General features: G+C 38.2%; 1 protein-coding gene across 1 annotated transcript in view; it reads right to left on the bottom strand.

Annotated features, from left to right (window-relative positions):
- The window catches only part of NEDD1 (NEDD1 gamma-tubulin ring complex targeting factor), a 42,935-nt gene extending 20,755 nt beyond the window's left edge, over nt 1-22,180 (bottom strand). The window contains exons 1-5 of the mRNA XM_083366028.1: nt 22,072-22,180; nt 14,699-14,845; nt 11,678-11,772; nt 8,892-9,008; nt 4,082-4,222 (exon numbers count right to left, since the gene is read on the bottom strand). Of these exons, the coding sequence (XP_083222154.1) occupies nt 4,082-4,222; nt 8,892-9,008; nt 11,678-11,772; nt 14,699-14,837 (492 nt within the window). The 5' untranslated portion in view covers nt 14,838-14,845; nt 22,072-22,180. The remainder of the gene's footprint in view (nt 1-4,081; nt 4,223-8,891; nt 9,009-11,677; nt 11,773-14,698; nt 14,846-22,071) is intronic.
- Nucleotides 22,181-25,127: the final 2,947 nt, after the last annotated feature.

The following is a 25,127-nucleotide window of genomic DNA, read 5'->3' as shown; positions in this document are numbered from 1 at the left end:
AAACAGCATTCCATAATTTCTATTTCAACTGAAGTTTGCCTTAGCCAAAATCCAACTCTAAAAGTTTAAGTCAAAGTAATTAGTGGCACATGTTCATAATGTTTAATGTGTAGGGAGTCTTTTAGTCAAAGACTTCAAGTTGATGCATATTTGTGTTAAACGTACATTCCCAAGATGTCTTAATATTTTATTTTTAATCCTATTAATAAAAGAATTTATGTTTTTTAAACAACAGTTCAGGATCAAATAATCAGCTAAACACTACTTGAAATCTCAAGTTGTAAAAATCACATATGCAAGCAAAGGAAAATAAAAACTTCTATAGCAGCCTATAAAGTAGCCAAGGCATCTGGAAAAAAATGTGACATTTTTAATTATTTAAAAAGAATTGTAACACTTATACATTTCATGGGATCTCTTTCAAAACAAACTGGCAAAATCTACCATTTCTTAAGAACTGAAGGCCTTTAAGGTGAGATATATTTTTTATTTCAGTCGCTACTAAAAACATTTTATTTCATTTAGAAGTGTAGCACTTGTAATTTGGAAAGAATGGTGCATAAAAACTGGAGTGTTTTACTAAATGTGTTTCTAAATGAAGTTATTTCATAAACTCACCCATTTAAAAAAAGCAATATCTTTCACATTAATGCATAGGAGGCCAGATACTGTTGTTCCAATATAAAATCTATGGAAATACAGTACAGATAGTCCTTGACTTGCAATAGTTCATTTACTGACCATTCAAAGTTACAATAGCACGAAAAAAAGTGACATGACCGTTTTTCACACTTATGACTGTTGCAGCACATAATCAAAATTAAGACACTTGGCAACTGACTCATATCTATGATGGTTGCAGTGTCCTGGGGTCATGTGATCACTTTTTGTGACCTTCTGACGAGCAATTTCAATAGGAAAGACGGATTCACTTAACAACCGTGTTACTAACTTAATACCTGAAGTTATTCATTTAACAACTGTAGCAAAGAAAGGTCATAAAATGGAACAAACTCACTTAACAAATTTAGAAACAAAAAATTTGGCCTCAATTGTGGTTGTAAGTTGAGGTCTACTTGTTTACAATGAATTGCTGTACAGGCACTGATTGGAAAAAAAAGCACTGGTGCCTTTGCAAAAGGACTTTCTGTGTATATTATTCCCTTTTTCATATATTATGAAAAAAAAACATAAATCCTAATGCAGCATTTTAATAAAAATTCCACTCTTGGATGTCACCAAGAAAGAGGAAAGAATATTAAAGATGGCTTAGAGTATTAACTACTCTGTGAGACATTACCCAACGGTCTGCCCCAAAGATGTGTGTTTATTTTTTTTCCTCAGGATTTTTCTTTTGTTTGTTGCATTTGTTGCTAGATCTGGCCTATTTTCAAATTTAATATTCTGCCAGTTTCTTGTCCCACACAAAATCTGGCTCTGTTTATTTAGTTTTGGAACACTGAACAATAAAGTTCTCCCTTTCTTTTCCTTAATGATTTTCCAAAATTATGTTGAGTTGGAAAGAATAACAAGTTAGAGAAAAAACATGCAGAACATGTCTTTAGATCATATAGACTTGTATCAAAGCACAGCAACCTATTTTTTTTCCTTCCCAAACTATGGCAGAGAACTCAGCAATGCCACCTGAAAGAACTCAGGGGTTCAATTCAAGAGAATCTTTCAATTCTCTTAGGGATGCACTGGGAGATATTCTTCCCCTCTTCAGACCCAAACCAGAAAAAGTCATTTTTAAAATATACAGACCACACAAATTAGGTCCCAGTTCTCCTGCAGAGAACTGAGCTCTTTTACTTTATTTGTCTCCAACATTCTGTCAGGTTGGAAAGAGTGAAAACAGTGGGTCACAGGTATGGTTTTTCACTAAAAAGCACATTTCCTCTTGTGGCTCAACACTGTGGTCATAGCATAATACATAGCATTCAGAGAAGAGATTGAAACTGACACAATATCCAGTAGTGAGAAACAGAAAAGTAGTACCTGAAAAACCTTTAACTGAACGTCAGCACTGATACCACATCTTTATTACAAGAGCAGCCCTTTCAAATGTTTAGTCAGCAATTCTGCCATATAAGTTTCACTGGAGTGACATGCAATTAAAATTTAACAACTTTTCCAAGGTAGGCAATTTTGCAATAATGGAAACTTTTGAATCCTGACAAGAATGCCAAGCTTAGTGTCTGCTTTTTATTGCTAATTTTTTTTTCAGGACTGAGGTTGTGATTCAGCAAGATATTATGAAGCTAAAATTGAGGGAATAATGCCTTTCTTTAACTCCATGCATTCTTTGTTACCACAGAACATACTTTCAATGGGATTATTTTCACAATCCTTCATATATTAGACATTTAGCAAATTTTGAACACACATTTTAAAACTGTGCAAAAATGCTGGAAGAATCTGGGGGGGAGTGGGGGCTACTAGATTATCTCTACCTCCATGAAGTCTGCCGACCACCTCTTCATAATTACAGGTGGGGAATATTTTTATTATGGTGTTACATTTATATCCCACCTTCATTTATATAATTTAGAATATTATACACAATGCCTCTACCATCTATTTTTCTTGCAATAACCACCCTATGAGATGGTTTGGACTGAGAAAGAGTGGCTCAAAGTCATCCAACCAAGCTTTTGTGACTAAGGGATGACCAGAATTCAATCTCTCAGTTTCTAATCCTTTGCATTTTAACCACTGTTCCAAACTGGAACATATGCATCTTTCAGAGGTTAAAATGAACATGAAGGAGTTTTGAAACAGCTATACAAGAAAATCAGAAATGTCAGAGTAAGTCCATTTACTGTCGGAATATGGTGTTCTCAACACACACACACACACACACACACACTTTAAATTAGGCTACTTCTTCAAAACTTTAGAAATCACAGGTAAAGTTTACATGAGGAAGAAGACTTTAAATATTTTGTTCAAGTGTTTTCATGTCCTATTATAAAAAAAATTCTTTTCTACTTTCCTTTGTTCCATCTTGTACTTAAAAAAATAATTTATTCAGGTGGAGTTTCAAATAAACAAGCAGAAAATCTGAAACCTTTCATGTTTCTACTCATAAATTGCATTAAAAAGAATAATTTCATTAGCATATATTTTATATAACTATTTAAATTTCATTTATCAATATCATAGCAAATAATCCTCATTTCACTTTCATCCCTGAGTCATAAATCCCTATATTTTACAATAAGATGGTTCTAGATTAAGAGCAATTGAAATTTTATTCAGCTGGCTATAATGAAAAGTTATAAAAGTTACAAATGGCAAAATAAACCACAGCCAGGAATTTAAACTACACACAGAAAAGTCCAATTAATATAATCCAGCTATATGCCTTTTAGCACCTTGTCACTAAAACTCCAATCTTTCATTCCTATTTTCATTGCTTTGGTCTTTAAACAAAATCACATTGTCTATCAATAACTGTCAGACACAGTTTCCCAAATAAGCCACACATAAAGCAAGCAATGACAACTTTATTAGCTCTGCTATGAGGTGGCTTTTTAAAAAAGAGCAAACTGACTATTAAAAAGTTTGCATCAATATAACTGATGGATGATAACAACGAATCAAAAACATCAAAGTTTCTTCAACCTGGGATTTTGCTTTTAATGAACACAATGCCACTATCATATCTTTTGCAAAGTTGTGCTGTGTAATATTTAGTTTGTTCAGGTTACTGAAAATGAAAAGCAATATTTCTTATAAGAAAGATGCAATAATATACCTAAAAATAGGTTATACCATTAGCATCTGCTTTTCTGTTGTTATATATCAAAAGAATCCCACATTTTCATACATATTACCCTGTAAGTTTTATTCAAATAAAATTAAATAGAACCAACCAACTTTCCATTTATGTAAAAAATCATTATCCCTCTAATTTGTCACAAATTAGAATATGATAGCATTATTTGCAGAAGATACTCCCAGCTTTTGAAAGCTGTATATAAAATTGGTGTTCAAGTTGTACTACAGACCTTCTGTAAGATTACCAAAGAATTCATTAATGGCACTAGGAACAGATTGCTGTGTCACTGATACATACCTGTGAGCTTCCATGACCAAATGGAGTGCTGGATAAATTTGTAGCGATACTATGCAGGATAATTTCACCACTCATGGATCCTGAGGCAACATAGCAATCATTCCAATTAAATGACACACAAGTTATTTCATCTCTATGATCCTGAAGAAGAAAATATGCAAGCCTTAATTTAGTACAACACTCATGTGGCTCTAAGGAAATTTTGAGATTACATAATCACTATTTTACATGGCACTAGCCTCTTTTATGGTAGAAACCTCCACAGAACCAAATGGGATTTATGCTTTAGGTTTTTTTATCAATATTTATACACCACATATATGCAAGACTTGTCCTGCTACATGTCTGATTTTTAACAATCCACATTTTTAATCATCTGAATTTGAATTCAAGTCAAACTAGGGCAGACTACCTGTGGCCTCAGGATCTAATGTAGATCCTGAAACACTTCTTTGTGAATCCCAATCCTTCTGTGATCACTACTGGTGAAAATCAATGACACAATTTTTCACAATTCTGAAGGAAATACATTAAACCAGGAGTGTCAAAGTGTCAGCCTGTGGGCCGGATGCGTCATGCGGAAGCTGCGCCCACCCCATTGCCGGCAATGGCAAAACCATCCCGATACGTTGCACAACGTCATGGAACGTCACAAGTTTGGCATGTCTGCATTAAACAGTTCTGCAAATTCTATAATAGGCTTAAAAGAGTTTTTTTAAAAAGGTAGCCCTATCTTCCTAATGTTATTCTTCCATTCTGTGGAGCTCTTGCATTCCCACAAAAATATTAAGTGCAGCCTTCAGTCTCTAAAAGGTTGCCAGCTCCACCTCCCTGGAATGGTTATCACTCTCTATTCAACCAGTATATTCGTATGTGCTGTCTCTCAGAAATGATTAGATAGCAAATTCTTTTTTTAAAAAAAATATGGAACGCTTCACGAATTTGCGTGTCATCCTTGCGCAGGGGCCATGCTAATCTTCTCTGTATCGTTCCAATTTTAGTATATGTGCTGCCGAAGCGAGCACAGATAGCAAATTCTTGTTCAAATATCTGACTTTTTCTTTATTCAAAAGCTGAATCTCAGCAGGAATAAGACTTGCCTAATGCTTTCTGAACTGGGAGAAAGTATTTTCCCAAAGCTATAATACAGATGAAATCTCCAATCAGGCCCCCTGATTATTCATATAATGTCTCCCTCCTTTAATCAGAGTACCCCTGGATCCTTCCAGGCTTTTCCCTATCTTTCACTAAGAAAGATGCAAATCAGGTGCAAACAGATCCTAAAAAGGAACCACTTCAATCATTCTTTTTACTATGATCTCTGCAGGAACACAGATAGAGCTTTGATCCCTTTTCTCTCTACTTAGGGAAGGATCCAGCTCTTGCGTCCAAATTTCCAGATCGTCTTTCTTATAATGTTTCCCCATAGTGTATCTAATTATACATCCTCACATGTACATTCACTGCACAGTACTGAAAGCATACAGTACCAAGTAAATTATATTTAATTGTTATCCCACCACTGATCCTTCTTCATTCTGACAGAAGCTGTTATTGGAAGTACATGTCAATTTCTAGTAACTGTGTCTTCTCTGTAACTTCAGATGCCATCCAAATGATTCTGAAGGCTTTATATCTTTGGAGAAGGGCAGGGATGACACACGGAGATAAAGGAAAACTTCCCATGATCTCTGGTTGGGGTAATATGACCCTTTTCTACTAAAGTAGACAGTTGAATAGCCCTGCCTTCAGAGAGCGCACTGTCATGCCTTCCCTCCTTATTTATATTTAAATTTGATTTGAAATATTTGTTTCACCTGCCAGTTAAAATATAGTTATTTTATATTGGTCTTGGTTTAACTGTAATATCTCCAGGGAAATTTTTTGAATTGTAAACCATTGTATCAAATGTCTGATAAATTCCTAGAATAGTTTGCATTCTGAAACAGAATAATCTCTAAACAGTGCAATTCAGTACACACTGATATGAATCCACATCCAACAAATTATGCTAGAATATTTTGGAGGAACAAAGAAAATGTCTAATGCCTACCCAAATCTGCTAAAACAACCATGTGTACTAAGAATGTTGCTGACCATAATAACAGCAATTTTTTTTAATTGACACTAATCTGCAAGATAATGACGATGGTTAAAAAAAATAAGAAGGCAAAACATAAGCCTCAAACTTCAACACAAAGCCCTAAGAATATATCAAATTTAACCAATACCATTCAACTAAAGAAAAGATTAAAAGGAATGAAAATTTGCCTCTGAAGCAACTGATAGCAATGACTGTTCCTGAACTATTGTTGCATATTTACTAACCTTTAGCACAGAATGATCTATCTAATAACCATCAATCCAAACTATAGTGATAGGACTTATAAGCTTCATCAAAGATATTAACTGCAATATCTAGCTCTCGTAAACTTCACTTTTCTAGATGGCGATCTGCTTCACCCTCAAATTACTGAATGCTTCCTCGCATCAAACAGAGAGGGTCTTCACTAAGATCCCCAGAGCCTTACCCATTGGCCAGACTCTCCAAAAATATCAAAGGCCAGACTGTAATAGAGTGGGACCTATATTCTAATTACTTCAGACTGAAGTTCTTCAGGCTCTAAAAATTAACAATATTTTGTAATAGAACTGAAATTATCCATTAGTAAAGAAATATCCACACACATACAAAACTGCCATTCCCAGAGCCTACGTAAAACATTTTCCAACATTTTGCAAACATAAACATTGTACTTTAATACAATGCAGTTCCAAGAACTGCTTTGCTTCCATAGTGTTATTAATGATATTTACCTAACAACTGTCAATCAGTCTTCCCTATTGTTAAGTCGTGGGCTCTTGGGTGCAGAAATGATGACACGAGGCTGTGTACAGGATAACTCATACTTTATTCTTGCTAGAACTGTACTGAAACTTGGGCTACAACCAGCCACAATATATAGTCTAGCTGCTAGGCAGCAGCCAATAGGTTTGAACCTACTCTTGCCGCCTGGGGCTAGCCAATTACAGGACCGGAGACAGCTAGTCTGGGTTGCTGGAGAGCCGTTAGCTGCTCCAGCAACGCATATGGTGTATCACAAGCCCAGTACACAACACCTATAATCCTAAATTTGCACATACACAAATGTCAAAGTATTATCTTCCCAAACACATAATACTTATCATTTTGCAATTATAGATATCGGCACAGCTACTAAATTCCATAATCAAAGAAAAATAGGTAAACAGAGATTAATAACAGATTAGGATTAACTGCTCCCAAATGCAAAAGGTAAAGGTAAGGTAAAGGTTCCCCCGCACATGCGTGCTAGTCGTTTCCAGCTCTAGGGGCCAGTGCTCATCTCCATTTCAAAGCCAAAGAGCCAGAGCTTGTCCAAGGACGTCTCCGTGGTCATGTGGCCGGCATGACTAGAACACCAAAGGCACACGGAACGCTGTTACCTTCCCACCGTAGTGGTCCCTATTTTTCTACTTGCATTTTTACGTGCTTTCGAACTGCTAGGTTGGAAGAAGCTGGGACGAGTAACAGGCACTCACTCTGTTACGCGGCACTCGGGATTCGACCCGCCAAACTGCCAACCATCTGATCGACAAGCTCAGCATCCTAACCCACTAAGCCACCGCGTCCCAATGCAAAAGACTGTAATTAAAAATTGTAATTGTACTTTGCTATTTTTCGTTAACTTCTTTTCCAGGCCAATCTTATATTTTAATTAAAACACTTGGAACACTTTAGAAATATACATAAATACTGAAATAACTTACACTCTTGTGTACCAATACAGGTAGTCCTCAATTTACGACCACAATTGAGCCCAAAATTTATGTTGCTAAATGAGAAACTTGTTAAATGAGTTTTGCCCCATTTTATGACTTTTCTTGCCACATTTGTTAAGTGAATCACTGCAGCTGTTAAATTAGTAACATGGTTGTTAAGTGAATCTGGTTTCCCCACTGACTTTGCTTGTCAGAAGGTCACAAAAAACTGATCACATCACCCTGAGACACTGCAACCATCATAAATGTGAGTCAGTTGTCAAGCATCCGAATGTAAATCACATGGCTATGGAGTGCTGCAATGGTCGTAAGTATGAAAAATGGTCATAAGTCACATTTTCAGTGCTGCTGTAATTCTGAACAGTCACTAAGCAAACTGTTTAAGTTGAGGACTACCTGTATATATGAGTAACACTTATTTATTTGTTAGAGATAAAACCTTTCATTGGGGCAATGTAAAATAGCACGTCCTCCTTTAATTTCTATCTGCACAATAACTATGAGGAGTAGGCAATGTTGTGAGAGAGGCTACCTGGCCCAGAGTCACCTGATGAAACTCTATGGCTGAGAATCAACCTGAATCTAGATCCTCCTGGTCCGAGTCCAACATCTTAAGCAAAACACTCTATTTCACTTCACTAAATTACACTACACATCACGACAATTGTATTTATCTCACTCTATGATGTGAGAGATTTATTCAGATAAAATAAGAGTATCAATGTCAGTTGAAAGTATCGGATTTAGATTTGAGAAGGTGTATAAATTTTTCTATCACGGCAATAACTGCTCACTACTTGATTGTAAAGTCTGTGTAATATGATTAACTAGCACCACTGCTAAGTACCGGTAGCTATCATTCTGCTAGCACAAAAACATCTGTGATGTAAAATATGAGTTACATTTTGATATTTAAAGATTGGAGTATAAACCTAAATATTTACAGATGATATTAATCTCATATATATTAAATGACAAAAAAATCCCATAATACAATGTTGTATCTTACCTTAAGAGATCGGTGAAGTTTTCTGTATTTTAAATCCCAGATATTAACAGTGCTATCAATTCCTCCACTTGCAATATACACTGAATTCGAACTCAAGCTTATACATGTTTGCTTTGCCTGTTTGGCAATAAATTAAAAAAAAACCATCAAGATAATATCAACATCAATTTTAAACTAGGATAAAAAATTAATACAATCTGAGGCACCAATATAGATCTGATTAAAATAAATGACGTTTTGCATTTTAAGGAAATGAAGTGTTCAACAAATATGACACACACAAAATATGACTCCACAACAAGCCTGTGGAGTAGTCTGCTTGACAAAAAGTTGACTGGTCCTAATCTATTCAGCAAGCTTCTGTGACTGAGGTTGAATTTAGTCCAACACCTTAACCATTTTATTACTTTTAGCAGCAGAAAGATTAAAGACAAATTATAGTCATTACCTGCTCTTTCAACAATGTACTATGTGATTGATCAGTAATAATTGTTCTGGGTGCTTTTTAAATAGAAAAGGATCAAAATATTTTAATTAAATAAATGAAAATGGATGTCTGAAATAAAAATCATAGAGCTAATAAATAACAGCCTGTCTACCAAAGTGTATATTAAGTGGTCCATGAACATTTTAATTTATATTGCTGAATAATCATCCATTCCCTTTCATTGCTTTTCCCTGCAGCCTTCACACTGTGAAGAAATTTGAAGACAATTATACATTTCCTTTGACAAATGAAACAATTCTTCATTTATAAAAATAGACACCACATAACTGTAATACAAGACTGGAAACAAATCATTTTCCAAACATCAATATCTCTAAGTAGGTGAGTAGAGTCATAATATGGCAACAACAAGCTATGCCAGGTCAGAAGAGGTTAGTGCTTAGATAAGAGGCAATCAGGAAATCTTAAGGCTATAGATTAGAAGATTCTCTTCCTCCAGAATATTTTTTTTCAATGAAAAGCAAGTTTCAAATGTTGTGTTAATAAAATCACATCACCAGGAGCTGAGCTTAACTTAAAAGAGCCTGGATGGCTTTCTTTATAACTTAAAGCCATTGTGGATTATAACAGAAAAGGCACTGATTTGGGAATACCACTGGCAAAAGAACATTCACTCTGAAATGTGTATTGATTCTACATACTATCAGAAAGATCTTAATGAGAACAGAGAGAAGAAAATGTCATAGTTAATAACAGCTTAATTTTTGAAGGCAGCCTTATTAATGTATTACAGGATTATTTTAACCACACAGATAATAGCAAATAACACAGCTATAGACAATAGGAATTATGATTACATAATTTACTATAACTTATTATGATTATAAAAACAGCAGAAAGTTATGAGTTCAAAAACTGCAAAGAATCAAGAAAACATTGCTTTTAAATGGGTTGCAACTTAATCTGATGTCCAATAAGAAAAGTGATCATAAATCTTATATATGGCTTGGGTCCGGGATATCTGAGGGAACACTTCGTCCTGTGCACTCCCACGGGGAGGGCCTTCTCAGGGTGCCGCCGGCAAAGGATTGCCGGAGGGCGACACCCAGGGGGAGGGCCTTCTCTGTGGGCACGCCTGCCCTTTGGAACCAGTTACCCATAGAGCTCAGGACTGCCCCAGATTTTCGTTCGTTCCGCCGGGACCTGAAGACCTGGCTCTTTGAGCTTTCCAGCCAGGACTGAGAACTTTTAATTTTTAACCTATTGTAATTGAGTTTTTAATTAGAGTTAAGGGTTTTAGATTTTAATTAAGGATAATTTAATTTATTTTAATTTATTAACTTTTGTATTGTTATATTGTTTTAATCACCTTGTGAACCGCCCTGGGTCCTACGGGAGAAGGGCGGTATATAAGTTTAAATAATAAATAAATAAATAAATAAATAAATAAATAAATAAATAAATGACTTGTTTTAAAAAAGATTTAGAACAGATTATTTCAGCCATTAGTAGCTGAGACAGAGCAAATTATTGTTCAAATGTGGACAATATTCTAAGCTGGAATAAATCTAAAATTGAAGAAGAGTTTTCTAATCTCTACTAGTGAGTAATGAATACTGTATTACAGAACAGCAACAAGTGGTTCCTGGATTGTTTACAATATTTCCTTGATTTGATTTTAGGGTACCAGGTTTTGTTCTAGACCAATCCTTGTGAATTAGCTTTGCTGCTATTATATTCTTACGGTACAAGTAGAGATCATATTTCATGTTTTTCATTGGAAACATTCTGTGCTAAGACCAGCAGGTCTTTTTCCCTTACTTTTTATTTTGGTGGAGAAGAGAGTGAATAAAACTGCCTTACACGTAACAAGTGCCTTATATCTTTGAATTCTATTCACAAAAAGTGCCTGGAAGTGCAATAGTGGTACCTATATGCACTCTTTAGAGTAGCCATATTTTTTTCAGGCCCACACAACTGCTATATGATTTTTGGGGTGGGGGATGGGGGTAGGGGTGGAGAGGTATTACAATAAAGAATTGCAGTCAGATGCTACATTCGTGACCCTGTACACTCTGAAACATCCTTCTGGAACCAAATCCAAAACATGGTTATAAATTTATATAAATATCTAAATAAGCATTATGTATTTTTGAAACACAGAACAGATAGTAAGTAAAATTCATTTATTTGTAAATCTTATCACCTGAGTCTAGAGATGATTTATTTCCAGGGTAGCAATGCATAATCAGGAATATTATGAACACTTACGGAATTTGAGTACATATAAATAGCAATGCACTAAAAGACCACCTTTAAAAAAAGCTGTTCTACTTACCCCTTCAGCTAGTTCAAAGAGTGGAACTGGTTTTCCTTTATAATTTGAAATCACTATCTTATCACCAACAGCTGACGTTGTTACCAAAAAGTTATCTAAAATAAGAGTCAAGGAACACAACATGTGTTTTTGTTTATGCAAAATTGTTTCAGTTGGGAAGAAAACCTTTTTTAAGTAGGTATTTAATCACATACATTTCCAATTGAGAGAACCATACTTTTTCAAGAGTTACTTTAAAAAAGATATAATTTATTTTGACAAAGAACAGAAATGATGAAAAGTTTATAAAAACATTCTATTTTTGAAAAAATATAAAGATGTGGCATTTGGTATTTTATCATTATTCAAGACTTTATAATAAGCTAATGGTGTTTACAATACTTTCTATTCAACCCAATGAAACTATTTGTCTTTATTTTCCTTACTATCATTTTCTCAACATTACATTTCTGACTGAATTTGAAAAGTATATAGAACAAAATTCTGAATACCTGTGGCTTATTTATAAACTGTTAGTAAAATAAGATTCAGGAACAAAACAAGTCAAATATGGCATGATTAAATTTAAAGAAGACAATTAATATGCAACATGGGAATATCTATGGAAGATAACTATCAAATTTACTAAAAATATTAAACCCGAAGAAAATTATATATGATCAATGGTTTTTTACAGATAGGTTAAGCTGATGCTGACTGCCAAAATAGGTAATTCATATAAAGAATTGTAGGAAATGTAGGATCATTGTTTTGTTTTTTGTATTTGGTGGCAATATCACAAAGCTCAACAATTCTAGAAGATGCTTCATTGTAAAAAATATAATAATCTAAATATCAACTTTTTAAACAATCCTTTTTGTTAAGTATTACTAAGCCTCATATTCCTACAAAGTATGTAGAATTTGCTTTATATAGGATAACAGATGTTAGGATACTTTATTTTTCTTATTGGAATTGGTACATAATAATGTCCTTACAGCTATGGCAATATGCTTCAATGTGAAGAACTTTATATTTAAAAAACAATCTTATGCTTATTTAACCAAAAAATAATTCATGGGTTATAATTCTGCACATGACTTGTATTAGATCTGAAGCTTGGGTTTATTCAAACATAAGGCTTTTTAAAATATTAGATTCTGCCTGTTTCATTATAATGACAGATTTTTTTCAGATTAGATAAAACCTCCAACTGTTTATTGTGATTGATGATTCTTATTAGTTTAGTTGCCTCTGATAATTACCGCGTATTGTTTTGATTTTAATAATGGTTTCAACATGTCAAATTGATATAAATCACTTTTATATGTGGCATTAATCTAATGCTGTCTCAAAAATTCTTAGTTTTTATACAGCTTTTAAATATCTTTCTCTTCTGTTCTTTTTTTTCTTTCTTGCATTTTCAAATATTTATCATGGGAAAAAGCTGGGCTAAAAACTTGCTCCTTAAATATTTTTGAGCCAGTACTTTAGCACTCCCCTTTGCCATTGCTATATGAACTCCACTAGTTAGTTGAGGACCCACCCCAAGCCAAGCCATTTCTCCAGAATGAAGGCAAATATACATATGTCAGGATAATGTTGCAGGATACAATCTGGGTCGGCCACTGAGACCAGAGGTTTTGTCTTCCAAGCTTTTGGACGTTGCTGAAACCCATCTTCAGGAAACTTTTCTCTAGCAGAGTGTGTGCTATTCTGTGTGTGGTATTTGTAGTGTGTGTGGTAAGTGGCTTTTTAGATGTTGATTGGGATATGTTGATGCCTGGCTTTTAAGTCTTTAGCTGTCGTTTGTTTGTGCTGCCCAGCCCTCGCCTTCTAAGTTCTTGATAGGCTGGTGGTAAATCAGCACTCCTGTTGACTGACAAGGGGCCTGTTTCCCAGGCTTCAATCACTTGCCTTGCCTTTTTGTGTCTGCTCATCCAACAATCTTGGTAGCTGCAAAAATGAAAGTGTGTCCTTGTTCATTGGAGTGTGAGGCTACCGAGTTCGGATCTCATCTAACTGTATTCTTGAATGATGGTTAGCTACTTCCCTGTCTGTCCTACACAGTCACAGGGGCAATCCATGCAAGGCATTCGGTAAATTACATCGGATGTATCTCCCACCTCCAAGCCATTTCTGCTTGATCCCTCCCAGGACAAACCTCAGTTCTTCCAAATAAGGGACTGCTTCCCCTTCAACTCCCATTACATACCCCGCCCCATTTCTGTCCTTTTGTCAAAGCTGCACTGGGCCTTGTAGGGCAGCAAGTAGCCCCAGAACCATGAGGCTTTGGGTTACTTGCTATGTCATGCTCCTCCACCCCAGCTCACCTTCACCATCTTCCTGTTCCCACTGTTAACCACGCACACCCAATCTGGCCCTTGTGCAGGACGCACAAGGATTTCTGCCCAAAGACTGAGAGGAGTTGGGCTTCCTTTCCTGCAGCCCCAAAGTCACAGTGCACTAAAAGGCCCCAGAACCACAACTCAGGTCAATCTTTGGGAAGAAAGCCTTGTGTCCAGCAGCTCCCTTGTGAAGGCCAGGCAGGATGTGCTTGGTCAGCAGTGGGATTAGAAGATGGTGAAGGTGAACTGGGGTGGAGGAGCATGTGGAAACCCGATAGCACAATGCAGGGAACTAAAAGGGCAGAGATGAGGGGATGATAAGCAGGTGGGGGAGTTGAAGCACTCTTGTGGTCATAAGTGCTAAGTGTCTAAATTTTGATCATGTGACCCTGGGGCACTGCAACAAATGTAACTTCAGGAACCAGGTATAATTACCATTTGTTCAGTGCTTCAAACGGTTGTTGAACAAATTGTTGTAATTCGAAGACTACCGGTATTTTTGTTTAAAAGAGAGAAAATTCACCTTAAGTTTTTTTTTCCTCTGCCAATGGCAGCAACTGAAATATGGAATTCCTTGTAGAAAGAATTTTGAATGGCCATATCTCTGAGGTGTCATAAATAGGCAATTAGGACAATTGCTATTAACAAGTAATTATACAAAATAAGTTTCAAACACTGAAACAACAAAGGATACTGTTGCTACCCCAGCATACTGAGTTAACTGGGTGAGAAGATTCATGGGGACTAAACTGATCCACAATAGTTATAGAAGACGAATCCCATATTTTAACATCATCATCTCCTGAAGAAGCAAAACGGACACCTTCCTGCATCTCTACACCTGTAAAAGAAAATTAAAATTATTACAAATATATTTCCATTAAATATTATTCTACCTGGCAAACCAAAAAATGTGGTTTCTTGCACTTGAAAGAATGATAAACCTATAAAGTATAAATAAGATTAATACAACTTGTGGCAAACATTTGTTGCCAGATATTATTGACTGACGTGCTTTTTATTGCCACAATATAGCAGGCATATATAACTACAAGTACAATAAACCTAATCATCATCATCATCTCAGATTAATAAACCCAAACATAAATGCTTGTCATTAATGACAGCAAAAAGGAGTTAAATATTCAACAAAATATTTATGATCTCAGTTTTCTTATGATCCAATGCTTTCAAAATGTAATTTCTAAAAACAGTAAATTGAAAAAAATGAATAAAAAAATCTTTGTATTTGAGCCAGATTTGATAACTAATGAGTTGCTAAATCTGTCTGTAAACACTACATTTCTGACCTGATAAATTGTGGGGCATCAAATGTTTCAAGAAAGAAATACTACCAAACAAAACTGGATCACAGAATATTGACCCAGAGCACAATCATATTGGAGGCTTCCAGATAGACATACTTCAGTTTCATTCATTTGGCTGCTCTAATATAACATATGTGATGGAACAAGAGGGCCAACCGTTACATTTCTCACGGAAAAATTCTTCTCACTGTAATTTAGTGCAAATGCTACTGATATTAGATGGACCATCTATTTTTTTACATTCACACTTATTCCAATATTCTATCCCATAAATAGAAAGTGTATCTATATTTTTCTCTGCATCACAGCCTTCCGTTCATCTTAAAATTTTGAGAGGTTGGGGGGGAGGGGAGAGAAGGAATAAAGTATTAGTTATCCTCTAGTAAAAGCAACACATGATTTGTCATTACAACAGAACAAAGCCACACCTCTAATGTTAACCTGGGTAAAGCACCACTTTTACTAATGAAGATGGGAAGCAGTATTTTTTCTAAGCCACATGCCTAGGCAAAATAATTGTCTTTAAAAACATAATTTTACCTTCATTTGAAATTTAAGAAAATATGAAGTACCACCTATATACTAAACAATCTGCAGCTACCCAGTTTTAGCATGCAACAGTATGGTTCAAACACCCCCTCCTTTCCTATGACTAGACCTACCATCAAGTGTTCCTACTCCAGTTTCTGCCTTCCCATTGGCTGGATTTTTCCTACCAATAATCTGTGACTCTTCAGCAGTCCTCTCCTGGTACAGGTTGATGGAAGTAGGGACATATTTGGACAGTGAATGCCTTCTGGTGCTCCTAGTCAGACTGGAAGCAGGCAAGGCAGACTCATTCATGCAGTAGTAAGGATTTAAGAGTGAATCAGTATGAGCCGTGTAACAGTATAATAAAAGTATTTTGTTAAAAGTAATTTTCAAGGTTACAAAAAGAAATCCCAACAGTCACTGTTTGGATACCTAAAACACAAATGAATACCAACTCTTTTTAAATCTAAAGGTCAATGAGTCCACAGAAAGAACTACAAAGAAATCCTGTAACATGCGCATCAAACTTCATGAAATATTTCTGTAGGATGAAAGCCACTCTGCTGCTTGCTTGCACTTGCAAAGCTCCTAGAGAATTTTTGAAGGAAAAAACGTGGGTGTCAATGAAATCTCATATACATTGTGTACAAATCTCAAGGGGTGGGGGACACTCCTTTAAAAGGAGAATTGCTTGTCAAGTTGCTTGAAAATCCAGCCAAAAAGGAAAGCATTCAAATTCAGAAAATATTAACTAGCTTCCTTCTCTTTTTCTTCCTTCCTTTCTTTCTCTCTTTTTCTTTCCCTTTCTTGCTTTTTCTTGCTTTTTCTTCTTTCCTTTCTATTTATTTCTCTTTCTATTAGAAGGTATAGTCCAATGTTTTTGAATTTCTCTGCCACTAGCGTTATGTAGAAAAATACTACAGGTGAAACAGCAGTCGCAATATTTTCTACTTTAGCTCTTGATTAAAGCACAGACATATTTCCCATTAAAAGGACATAAAGAGATGAGACTCCTATAAGTGCAGGTCAGGGATATGGGGTCATTATGAGCTCATAGTGCAAATTAAGACCATCGCCAGATGGCCTTTGCCAGCTCTCTTTAGTGCACCAGCTGCACTCCAACCTGGGATGAGTTACTCTTTATACGTTAATTCATGCACATCGTATGAGTTTGCTTAGATTACTACAACATATCCTACACAGGGCTGTCCCTGAAGACCACTCAGAAGCTCTAACTGGTTCAAATGCAGCAGCCCATATAATAACAAATCAAAGTCCCTGTAATCATACAATGCCTGCCTTATGGTCATTTACTAATTACCAGCCATTTCCAGATAAAAGTCAATGCTGGGTTTAATGTACAGGGCCTACGTGTTTCGGCCCTGAGATACTTAATAGGTCTGAAGGAGACCATGTTTTTCAGTTGCAACCCCATACAGTGGAATAGAATTCCCTCTTGAAATTAAGCTGACACTTTTCTTATTGACTTTCCAGAAGCTATTAAAAACATGTTTGGGGAGGTTTTAGGGAATTAATCGACATAAATTGTGCAAACTGTACTATAATAGAATTTTGTATTAATTCTGATTTTAGATTTTTACTGTTTTTTTTGCTTTTATGGAAACAAACTGCCAATATGGTTTTGGCACCGTAGAAATACAGCAAATAGTTGACAACCTACTTTAAATTTAGACTCAAACACTATACATTACATAAACCTAGTTCAGAAGAATACTACAATGGCAAGGCGATGATACTGCAGTAAACTCATCCAATGCAAGGGATAGGTCGGAGCGGTGGTGGCGCTGGAGCGCTCCATTGGGATGGGGTGAAGAAAGTAGTGGCTGGCAGCGGGGCACTTCTCACTGCGTTTTTTTCCCCTGACCCTTTAAACCATTTTTTAAAACAGAACAAGAGTTGCATTACGGAAAAGCTAACCCATGGCTGAATGGAATACAATGGCCTCCTTGAATTTACCATCTTACCAAACGTCAGTAACAACCCCACAAAACCCCCATACCAGTAGTAGGATTCATTCCACAGAACCCGTACCTAATTTAGAGTTCAGAGAACCAGCCCAGAAATGGCCAGACTAGCGTGCATTCATATGCCTCCAATCCCTTCCTTCCTTGCTGCAATCTGGTTTGCAGCAAGCAAGGCGATTGGATGCACGTGAATGCACGCTAGTCTGGCATCTCAAAAGAAACGGGTTTTTCCCCTGCTCCTGACAGTGAAAATCCTCCACCTTAACCGAGACGGGGGGTTTTCTTCCCCTCCACAATGTTCGTTGCCAGACTGTTCTACTTGATGCAGAATGGGAAAGATCTGTTCTGTACCAGCCTGCTACCGGCCCTGCAGAAAAGGCAGGGACAACCCCTTTACAAACGGCAAGAGGCTGGAATTAAGCCTGCCAAATTTATTAACATAAAAGAGAGCAAAACAAGACACCAACCATGAAACAGGAGCTATGAAACAGGAACTATTCAAGCGGTTGCCGTCAGCAAACCAGCCCTCCCATGCATTCCCCTTTTATACAGTTCAGGGCGTGGCTTCTCTCTGCCTCCTTCCGAGGTGCCCCATTGCCTTCCTCTGTTTACTCCTGATTGACTGCCTCCTGCGTCGGACGTCCTTGAACAGGGACAGCTGTGGGTCATCTTCATCCAAGCTGTCAGGCTCACACAGCTGGGTCTCCGTCGTGACCAGGTGGGAGGGGCCTGGCTGAGGGCTCTCATCAGCAAGCTCTTCAACACCCCCCTCCTCCTCCTCTGAGTCGTCCGACCCAACTGCTGAACCCACAGGCTGACCCTGAATCACAACAGGATCCGCATTCTGCAACAAGTAAACTTTAAAGAAAGTTTAAAAGGTATGGCAGAGAAAATCCTCCACCTTACATGGAATCAGGGTTTTTTTCTCCGCTCCCTTTCGCTGTTCGCTGCCAGACTGTCTGGCAGCAAAAACACAAGGAGAGGAGAAAATCCTCCACCTTATGTGGTATGGGGGGGGGGGGGTTCTCTGTTCTCCAAGGCTTTTTGCTGCCAGCAAGTAAACTTTAAAGAAGTTAGGTTGCAGTTTGGGCACTCGGTCTCTAAAAGGTTCACCATCACTGTCCTTGGCCAAGAGATGACAAAACAGCCAGATCTTTAAGGTCCTACAGAACTCCAACAGGGAAATCTCATTCTAGAAGGCAAGGGCAGTGACAGAGAAGATATATTTCCCAAGTCTTGATAGATGGCATTATTTAGTCAAAGGCTCCTGGAGTGCACCAATCCCACCAGCTCAAATCAGCCTGCTAGACATACAGGAAACAGGCAGTCCCTCAAATAACTAGGCCATGTGCCATGTAAGATTTTATAAGCAACCTGAATCATACCTGCAAGAAACTGAACAACCAGTGCAGCTTATGGAACAGAGGTATCACATGTGCATACACATATTGGTGCATTTTGGACTGGTTGAAGCTTCAGAATGATCTTAAAGCATGATAGAGCACATTGCAATAATTGAGCTGTGAAGTGACTAGGATTCATGATCCTGGAAGAAACACAACTAGCACACCAGATAAATCTATAACTTTGCCAGAAAAAGCACAACTAGCACACCAGATAATCCTGGAAGAAGCACAACACACCAGATAAATCCCGGAAGAAGCACAATTAGCACACCAGATAAATCTATGCAAAGGGACTTCCTGACCACAACTGCCCCTTGATCATCAATCAGGAACTGAGTTCAGGAAGATTTTCAGATTGCCACCATGCTTAAATGGGGAAGTGTCCATGGTCAAAGATGGAAAAACCCTGGAACCAGGTGGTCACAATACCCACAACCACTTGGGTCTTGATAGAACTGAGTCAGAGATGGTTCCTTCCCATCTAGGAGGAACCCCCTCTGAGTCCATGAAGACTCCTAGATTAAATGGTATAGCAGCATAATTGAAATGTAATATTCCATACTTGTTAGAAATATGTGCTATACACTATAGCAGGGGTGTCAAACTCAATTTCATTGAGGGCCGCATCAGCACTGTGGTTGCCCTCAGGGGGGCGGGTGGGTATGGCCAGGGTGGGCGTGGCCTACTCGCTGGGCATGGCTAGAGTGCTTATGGCCTACTGGGTGGGCGTGGCCAGCTCTACATCATTCGCATCAAGGGTGCCTATGGAGGCCTGGGCAGGAGTGGGACAGATCTGAGGGTCTCTGGCAGAAGGAAGGTCTCTGGGCCAGGGCCAAGGCAGTGGGGGCCGTTCCTTCACTGTTTCCAGGATGGCTTCGCGGGCCACATGAAAACACTTTACGGGCCGCATCCGGCCCCCGGGCCTTGTGTTTGACATGTCTGCACTATAGGGATTTGATAATTTCTGAAAAATGGAAAGAGGTCAAGTGATAAAAGTTATTAGAACTTTAATGAGAATTCCCTACACATTGACTTGTAGCTTTCCATAAAAATACTAATGCCAAAAAACAGTGAATACTTTTGAATGTAACTGAATGGCTTTCAGACTTTTCAATGTAGGACATCGGTGCAAAGCGCATTTACACTTCAAGTAACTATTCACAAATATAATTTGTGAATAAATTATCTAATTTTAAAATGTTGCCATAAAAAGAACATAGGAACACTGAATAATTTACATGATTTAAATATTTTTGTCAGAATTCACTTTATAATCCATGCAGTTACAAAAATGTAGCCCAACGTGGGTTGAGGCATTTCATCTTGCATGTCAAAAACTGAACAAGACGAGGACAATGCCTCACTGATTTCAGTTTCATGTAATAAAGTTAACCTTCTTGTAGATTCAAGCTCTCAATAAAACAGTTAAGTGGATAGTAATTCCATAATTACTTTCATAAATATGTCATAACCATTTGACATGCAGGTTTCCAGAGAATGAAGTCCAGGAGTGGCCTGCTTCTGGCTGCACAATAACAACACAATGTGCAATTTTTGGAACTGAGCAGACTAATTGTATATATTTAAATAATAAACATTTTTTGTTGAAATACTATTATAGTCAATCAGTACAATAACTTCACATTTGCAGTACATGAGAAAAAGCATTAGTTTCACAATTTACCTAAATATAATGATCTCTGCACATAAAAACAGTTTTAGTATCTTGCAAATAATGGAGGTACACACTTAGGATCCACCACAGACAGAGAATGTGGCTTGAGCTGATGTATGTTAACAAATTATCAGTTTCAGAGAGAAATAATAGACTTCAATATGCTGCATGAGAGAATTCCAAAGATCACAGAGAAAAATAAGGAATGTTATACTTTTCTCTCTTTGACCCATTAAATAGGCCGTATCAGTAGACCAAATTACCTTATTTGACCTTCATGTAATTCCATAAACTGTTGTAAAATTATGTCCATCGCAAATTAAGAAAAAATGCTCGAAATTCCATATATTATTTACATTTGCCACACAGCACATATATTTGAACTCCGTCTCAAAAAAAAAAATCGTACACAAGACATTTGTTGCTCATAGACCTCTCCCAAAATCGGTGGAAGGCTTTCATTTTAAAAAAACTGCCTGCCTAGGTATCAAGGAAGCAATTCAGCTGATTCTTCTATGGAAGCACTTCTGTGTAAGAAATGCGAGGAAGCCATAGCCAGACTCCTAATCAATACACCGGAGTCACGTTGAACTCGCATTTCTAAAGATAAACCCTGCTGAATGAAACCAGCTTGATTTAGACCAGGGATAGGCAACCTCGGCTCTTTTATGACTCATGGACTTCAACTCCCAGAATTCCTGAGTCAGCTACGCTGACTCAGGAATTCTGGGAGTTGAAGTCCATGAGTCATAAAAGAGCCGAGGTTGCCTACCCCTGATTTAGACAGACAAATCATTGCGCAGAAAGAAGCGCTTCGGTGTTTTATCTGGGGCGCTTCAGAGAAAGCGTGAAGGATACTTTCCCCGAAATAAGTTTCCAGCGGGGAAGGCGCAGGGTTAACTACGGTTATTTCACACCTAAAGCTCCCTCCCATTCGGGGAACCTAAAGGGCCAATCCTGCCCGGTCAGGGTCCGTCCGTCACTACAGGAACCGCGAAGAGCCAGAGCCAAAACTAAAGGAGGGACCAAAGGACCGGCAGCTGCTGGGAGCACGGCCAGCTCCAGGACAAAGTAGAGAGGGCGGGCCGGGCTCCCAACCTATTCCGATTCAGACGAACAAGAGATCCCGCTTCTTCCCTCACCTTCCCACTTCTCCGGGTCACCCCGGGTAACAGCCTTTCAGCCAATCCGGATCATTTTTTTTCTCTCCCCACCATCCAGCTTTGTCCTTTCGCAAACCGAGGCAAGCGGACTTGCCCCGCTCCTTACAACTACTTAGCAGACCGTCCCAACAGCCACCGCGAGAGCCCGCTCCCCGCCCTTTTACGGCAGCCGAGAGAGAGCAAAATTGCCCACGTGCGCTCGTTTTCCGTAACTAGAAACGGAGGGGGGAGGGAGGAGGGAGGAAGCGAGGCCTTATCCTGCACCGAAAAGTTTGTCGTCCCCCTGGCGACGTTTCTTTGCTAATAGCAGACGTTGCTAAATGGGGCGAGCGAGTAAAGGGGTCTTGATGGAATTATTCTTTTGACGGCACGGGGTTCGTGTCTCCTAGTTTGCAAAACGCTTGCTGTTTGCCGGGTGGAGAACTCGGGGGCATCGTAGAAACTAACGGATCGTACCGTAAACGTTCGAGGAACTAGAGTTCCTTTCATCATATGCGCGAATCGTTGTCTGTGATAAGTCTGGGCATACATACCTACTCTTCCAGCAAGTTTTCGTTGTCTTTTTTTTTCCTCTTCCCGTTTGATCTACTGTTGGCAACAGAGGGCAACGCTGTACAGCAGGGGTCTTCAAACTTGGCCCTTTTATGACTTGTGGACTTCAACTCCCAGAATTCCTCAGCCAGCTGGCTGAGGAATTCTGGGAGTTGAAGTCCACAAGTCATAAAAGGGCCAGGTTTGAAGACCCCTGCTGTACAGTATACAGCTAGTGAACCCTCATTCACAAACTATGATGCGTTGTAATTTTTAAGGAGTTAGAGCAGGGGTAGGCAACCTCGGCTCTTTTATGACTCATGGACTTCAATTCCCAGAATTCCTGAGTCAGCATAGCTGACTCAGGAATTCTGGGAGTTGAAGTCCATGAGTCATAAAAGAGCCGAGGTTGCCTACCCCTGAGTTAGAGATTGGCTTTGGTGACGTTTGTTTGTTTTGGCTCCTCAGGCCCTGGTCGTCTTTGACTCTGGATGGGATTGTGCTTTCCCATACTTGGCTAGTGCACGTTTTGGATCTCTTCAGTAGACTAGTAGCTCTTACTCAAAAAGCAGGTGACAGCTATTGCTTGCAGCGATTCCTTTTGTGTGCCAATTGGACCCTTTCCTGGAGCTGGAAGCCTTCCTCAAGGTCATCCATGCCTTGGGTTACTTCCTGCTTGGGTTACAATGTACTCTACATGAGACTGACCTCGAGGATTACTCAGAAGCCATCACTTGTAGCAGCATGCAGTGGTGGGCATCCTGTTACACCCAGCTGCACTGGCTTCTACTTTCATTGCATATGCAATTTAAGCGGGTGCTTATTAACTTTAAAGCCCTTCATAGCATGAAACCATTTATTTGCAGGACTGCCTTTCCTTGAGGACATATGCTCAACTCAACACCCTGCATAGAGTAGGTATGCTCCTCGTCCCTTTCCTTAAATGCTGCCATTTTACATTTTTCCCTGTGTTATATCCCTTTAGAAGTCCTTTAACCATCCTAAAAACACTTAAGGCCTGACTATTACTTCAATTGTTGGTACGGTGAAATTTGCATGGGACAAACTTGTAGGCTGCATGGGAAGATTTAACTGGCGCAAGGTCTCTTTTATTTCATTGTTGACATATATCATTTTTATTTGGGGACTGCGAACCACACAGTTTGGCTTAAGTTAGATGACCATATAAAATGTTTTAAATAAATATTACATTGTTTCACATTACTGAAGGGATGCTGACAGAACTTTAATGATGTAGATTCTCCTGAGGCTGAACATAGACCTGCTGTGCCTAGACCACAGGTCTGCAACCCGCGGCTCCGGAGCCGCATGCGGCTCTTTCAGCTGTCTCCTGCGGCTCCCAGTCCTCTGCCATGTGCAGTCCAAAAAAAAAAAAAAGTGGGACTAAAAAAGTTCAACCAATCAATTCAAATATGCAGGGTAGGTGCATATCTCGCCTTGGCTCCACTCTTCAGTCAAACCCTGTTCTGCGCATGCACGCATGTACGCACATTTTTTGCGGCTCCCAGCTTTTCCTTTTGTGAGGGAACCAGTTCCGAGTGGCTCTTTCACTGTTTCAGGTTGCTGACCCCTGGCCTAGACAGATGGCAATATGTTTCTCCCTACTCCCTCCCTTGAATTCTGTATGACAAATTAGGCTCAATTTGTTACTGAAATAAACGGGCTTCAATATCAGGCCTCCCAAATAGCAGATGCTGGCATCAAAAAAAATTTTTTTGGACAGGCTTGTTGTTTGTGGGCAGTTATTCAAAGAGAGAAGAATGCTTTGATGTTTTTGAAGTTTTGCTCCAGTTTGGTTTTCTACTATTTAGGGCAACCTAACCCTAACCCACATGCTGATGTTGGTAGAAGATGTGATCCATTATAACTAAGGAAACGGGGAAGGGGGCTTCTCTCTAGTCTAGCACTTTGCAGAATGTCATAATTTGTATTTATTACATGGTGTTTTTATATATTCTTATATTCATAGTGTTGGTAAAAATATAGTGCATTTCAGAAGAATATGGATGTATGTGCATAAATAAGTGGTTTTTCTGCCAGCATCATCTCTTTGCTTGATCAGATTATTTATTGGTGACTAATACTCATATTTAGTCTCTAGAAGAAACCATTGAGGCTAGAACAGTCATTAAGTGAAACAAGTATGGTTTATTGAAAAAAGATTCCAAACAGTTTAGAAAGATGACTTCTTTCAGCTATTTTCAAAGAAGATTAACCAAATTTTATCCAGATGTAATTCACTAAATTGCAATCTAAAATTAAAATACAATATTTTCTAGTATTCATTGGGCCATGAATCTTAGAAAACAATAACTTGCTTCTGTCACTGTTTAGGGCTGTGCAGTGTTTCATATTCACTTCCGAATTGATGCTTGGAAACATGAATATAGCAATTTGCAGTTCTTTAAAAGAATGGTGTATTTTCCACGATCAGATGATTACCCTGTAATATTGCCATATAATCCTAGACAAAAATTACCTTA

The sequence above is a fragment of the Vipera ursinii genome (assembly GCF_947247035.1).
Source record: "Vipera ursinii genome assembly, chromosome: 6".
NCBI classification, from domain to species: Eukaryota; Metazoa; Chordata; class Lepidosauria; order Squamata; family Viperidae; genus Vipera; species Vipera ursinii.
The sequence above is the reverse complement of the archived record's forward strand: the minus strand, read 5'-3'. Positions and strand labels throughout refer to the sequence as shown.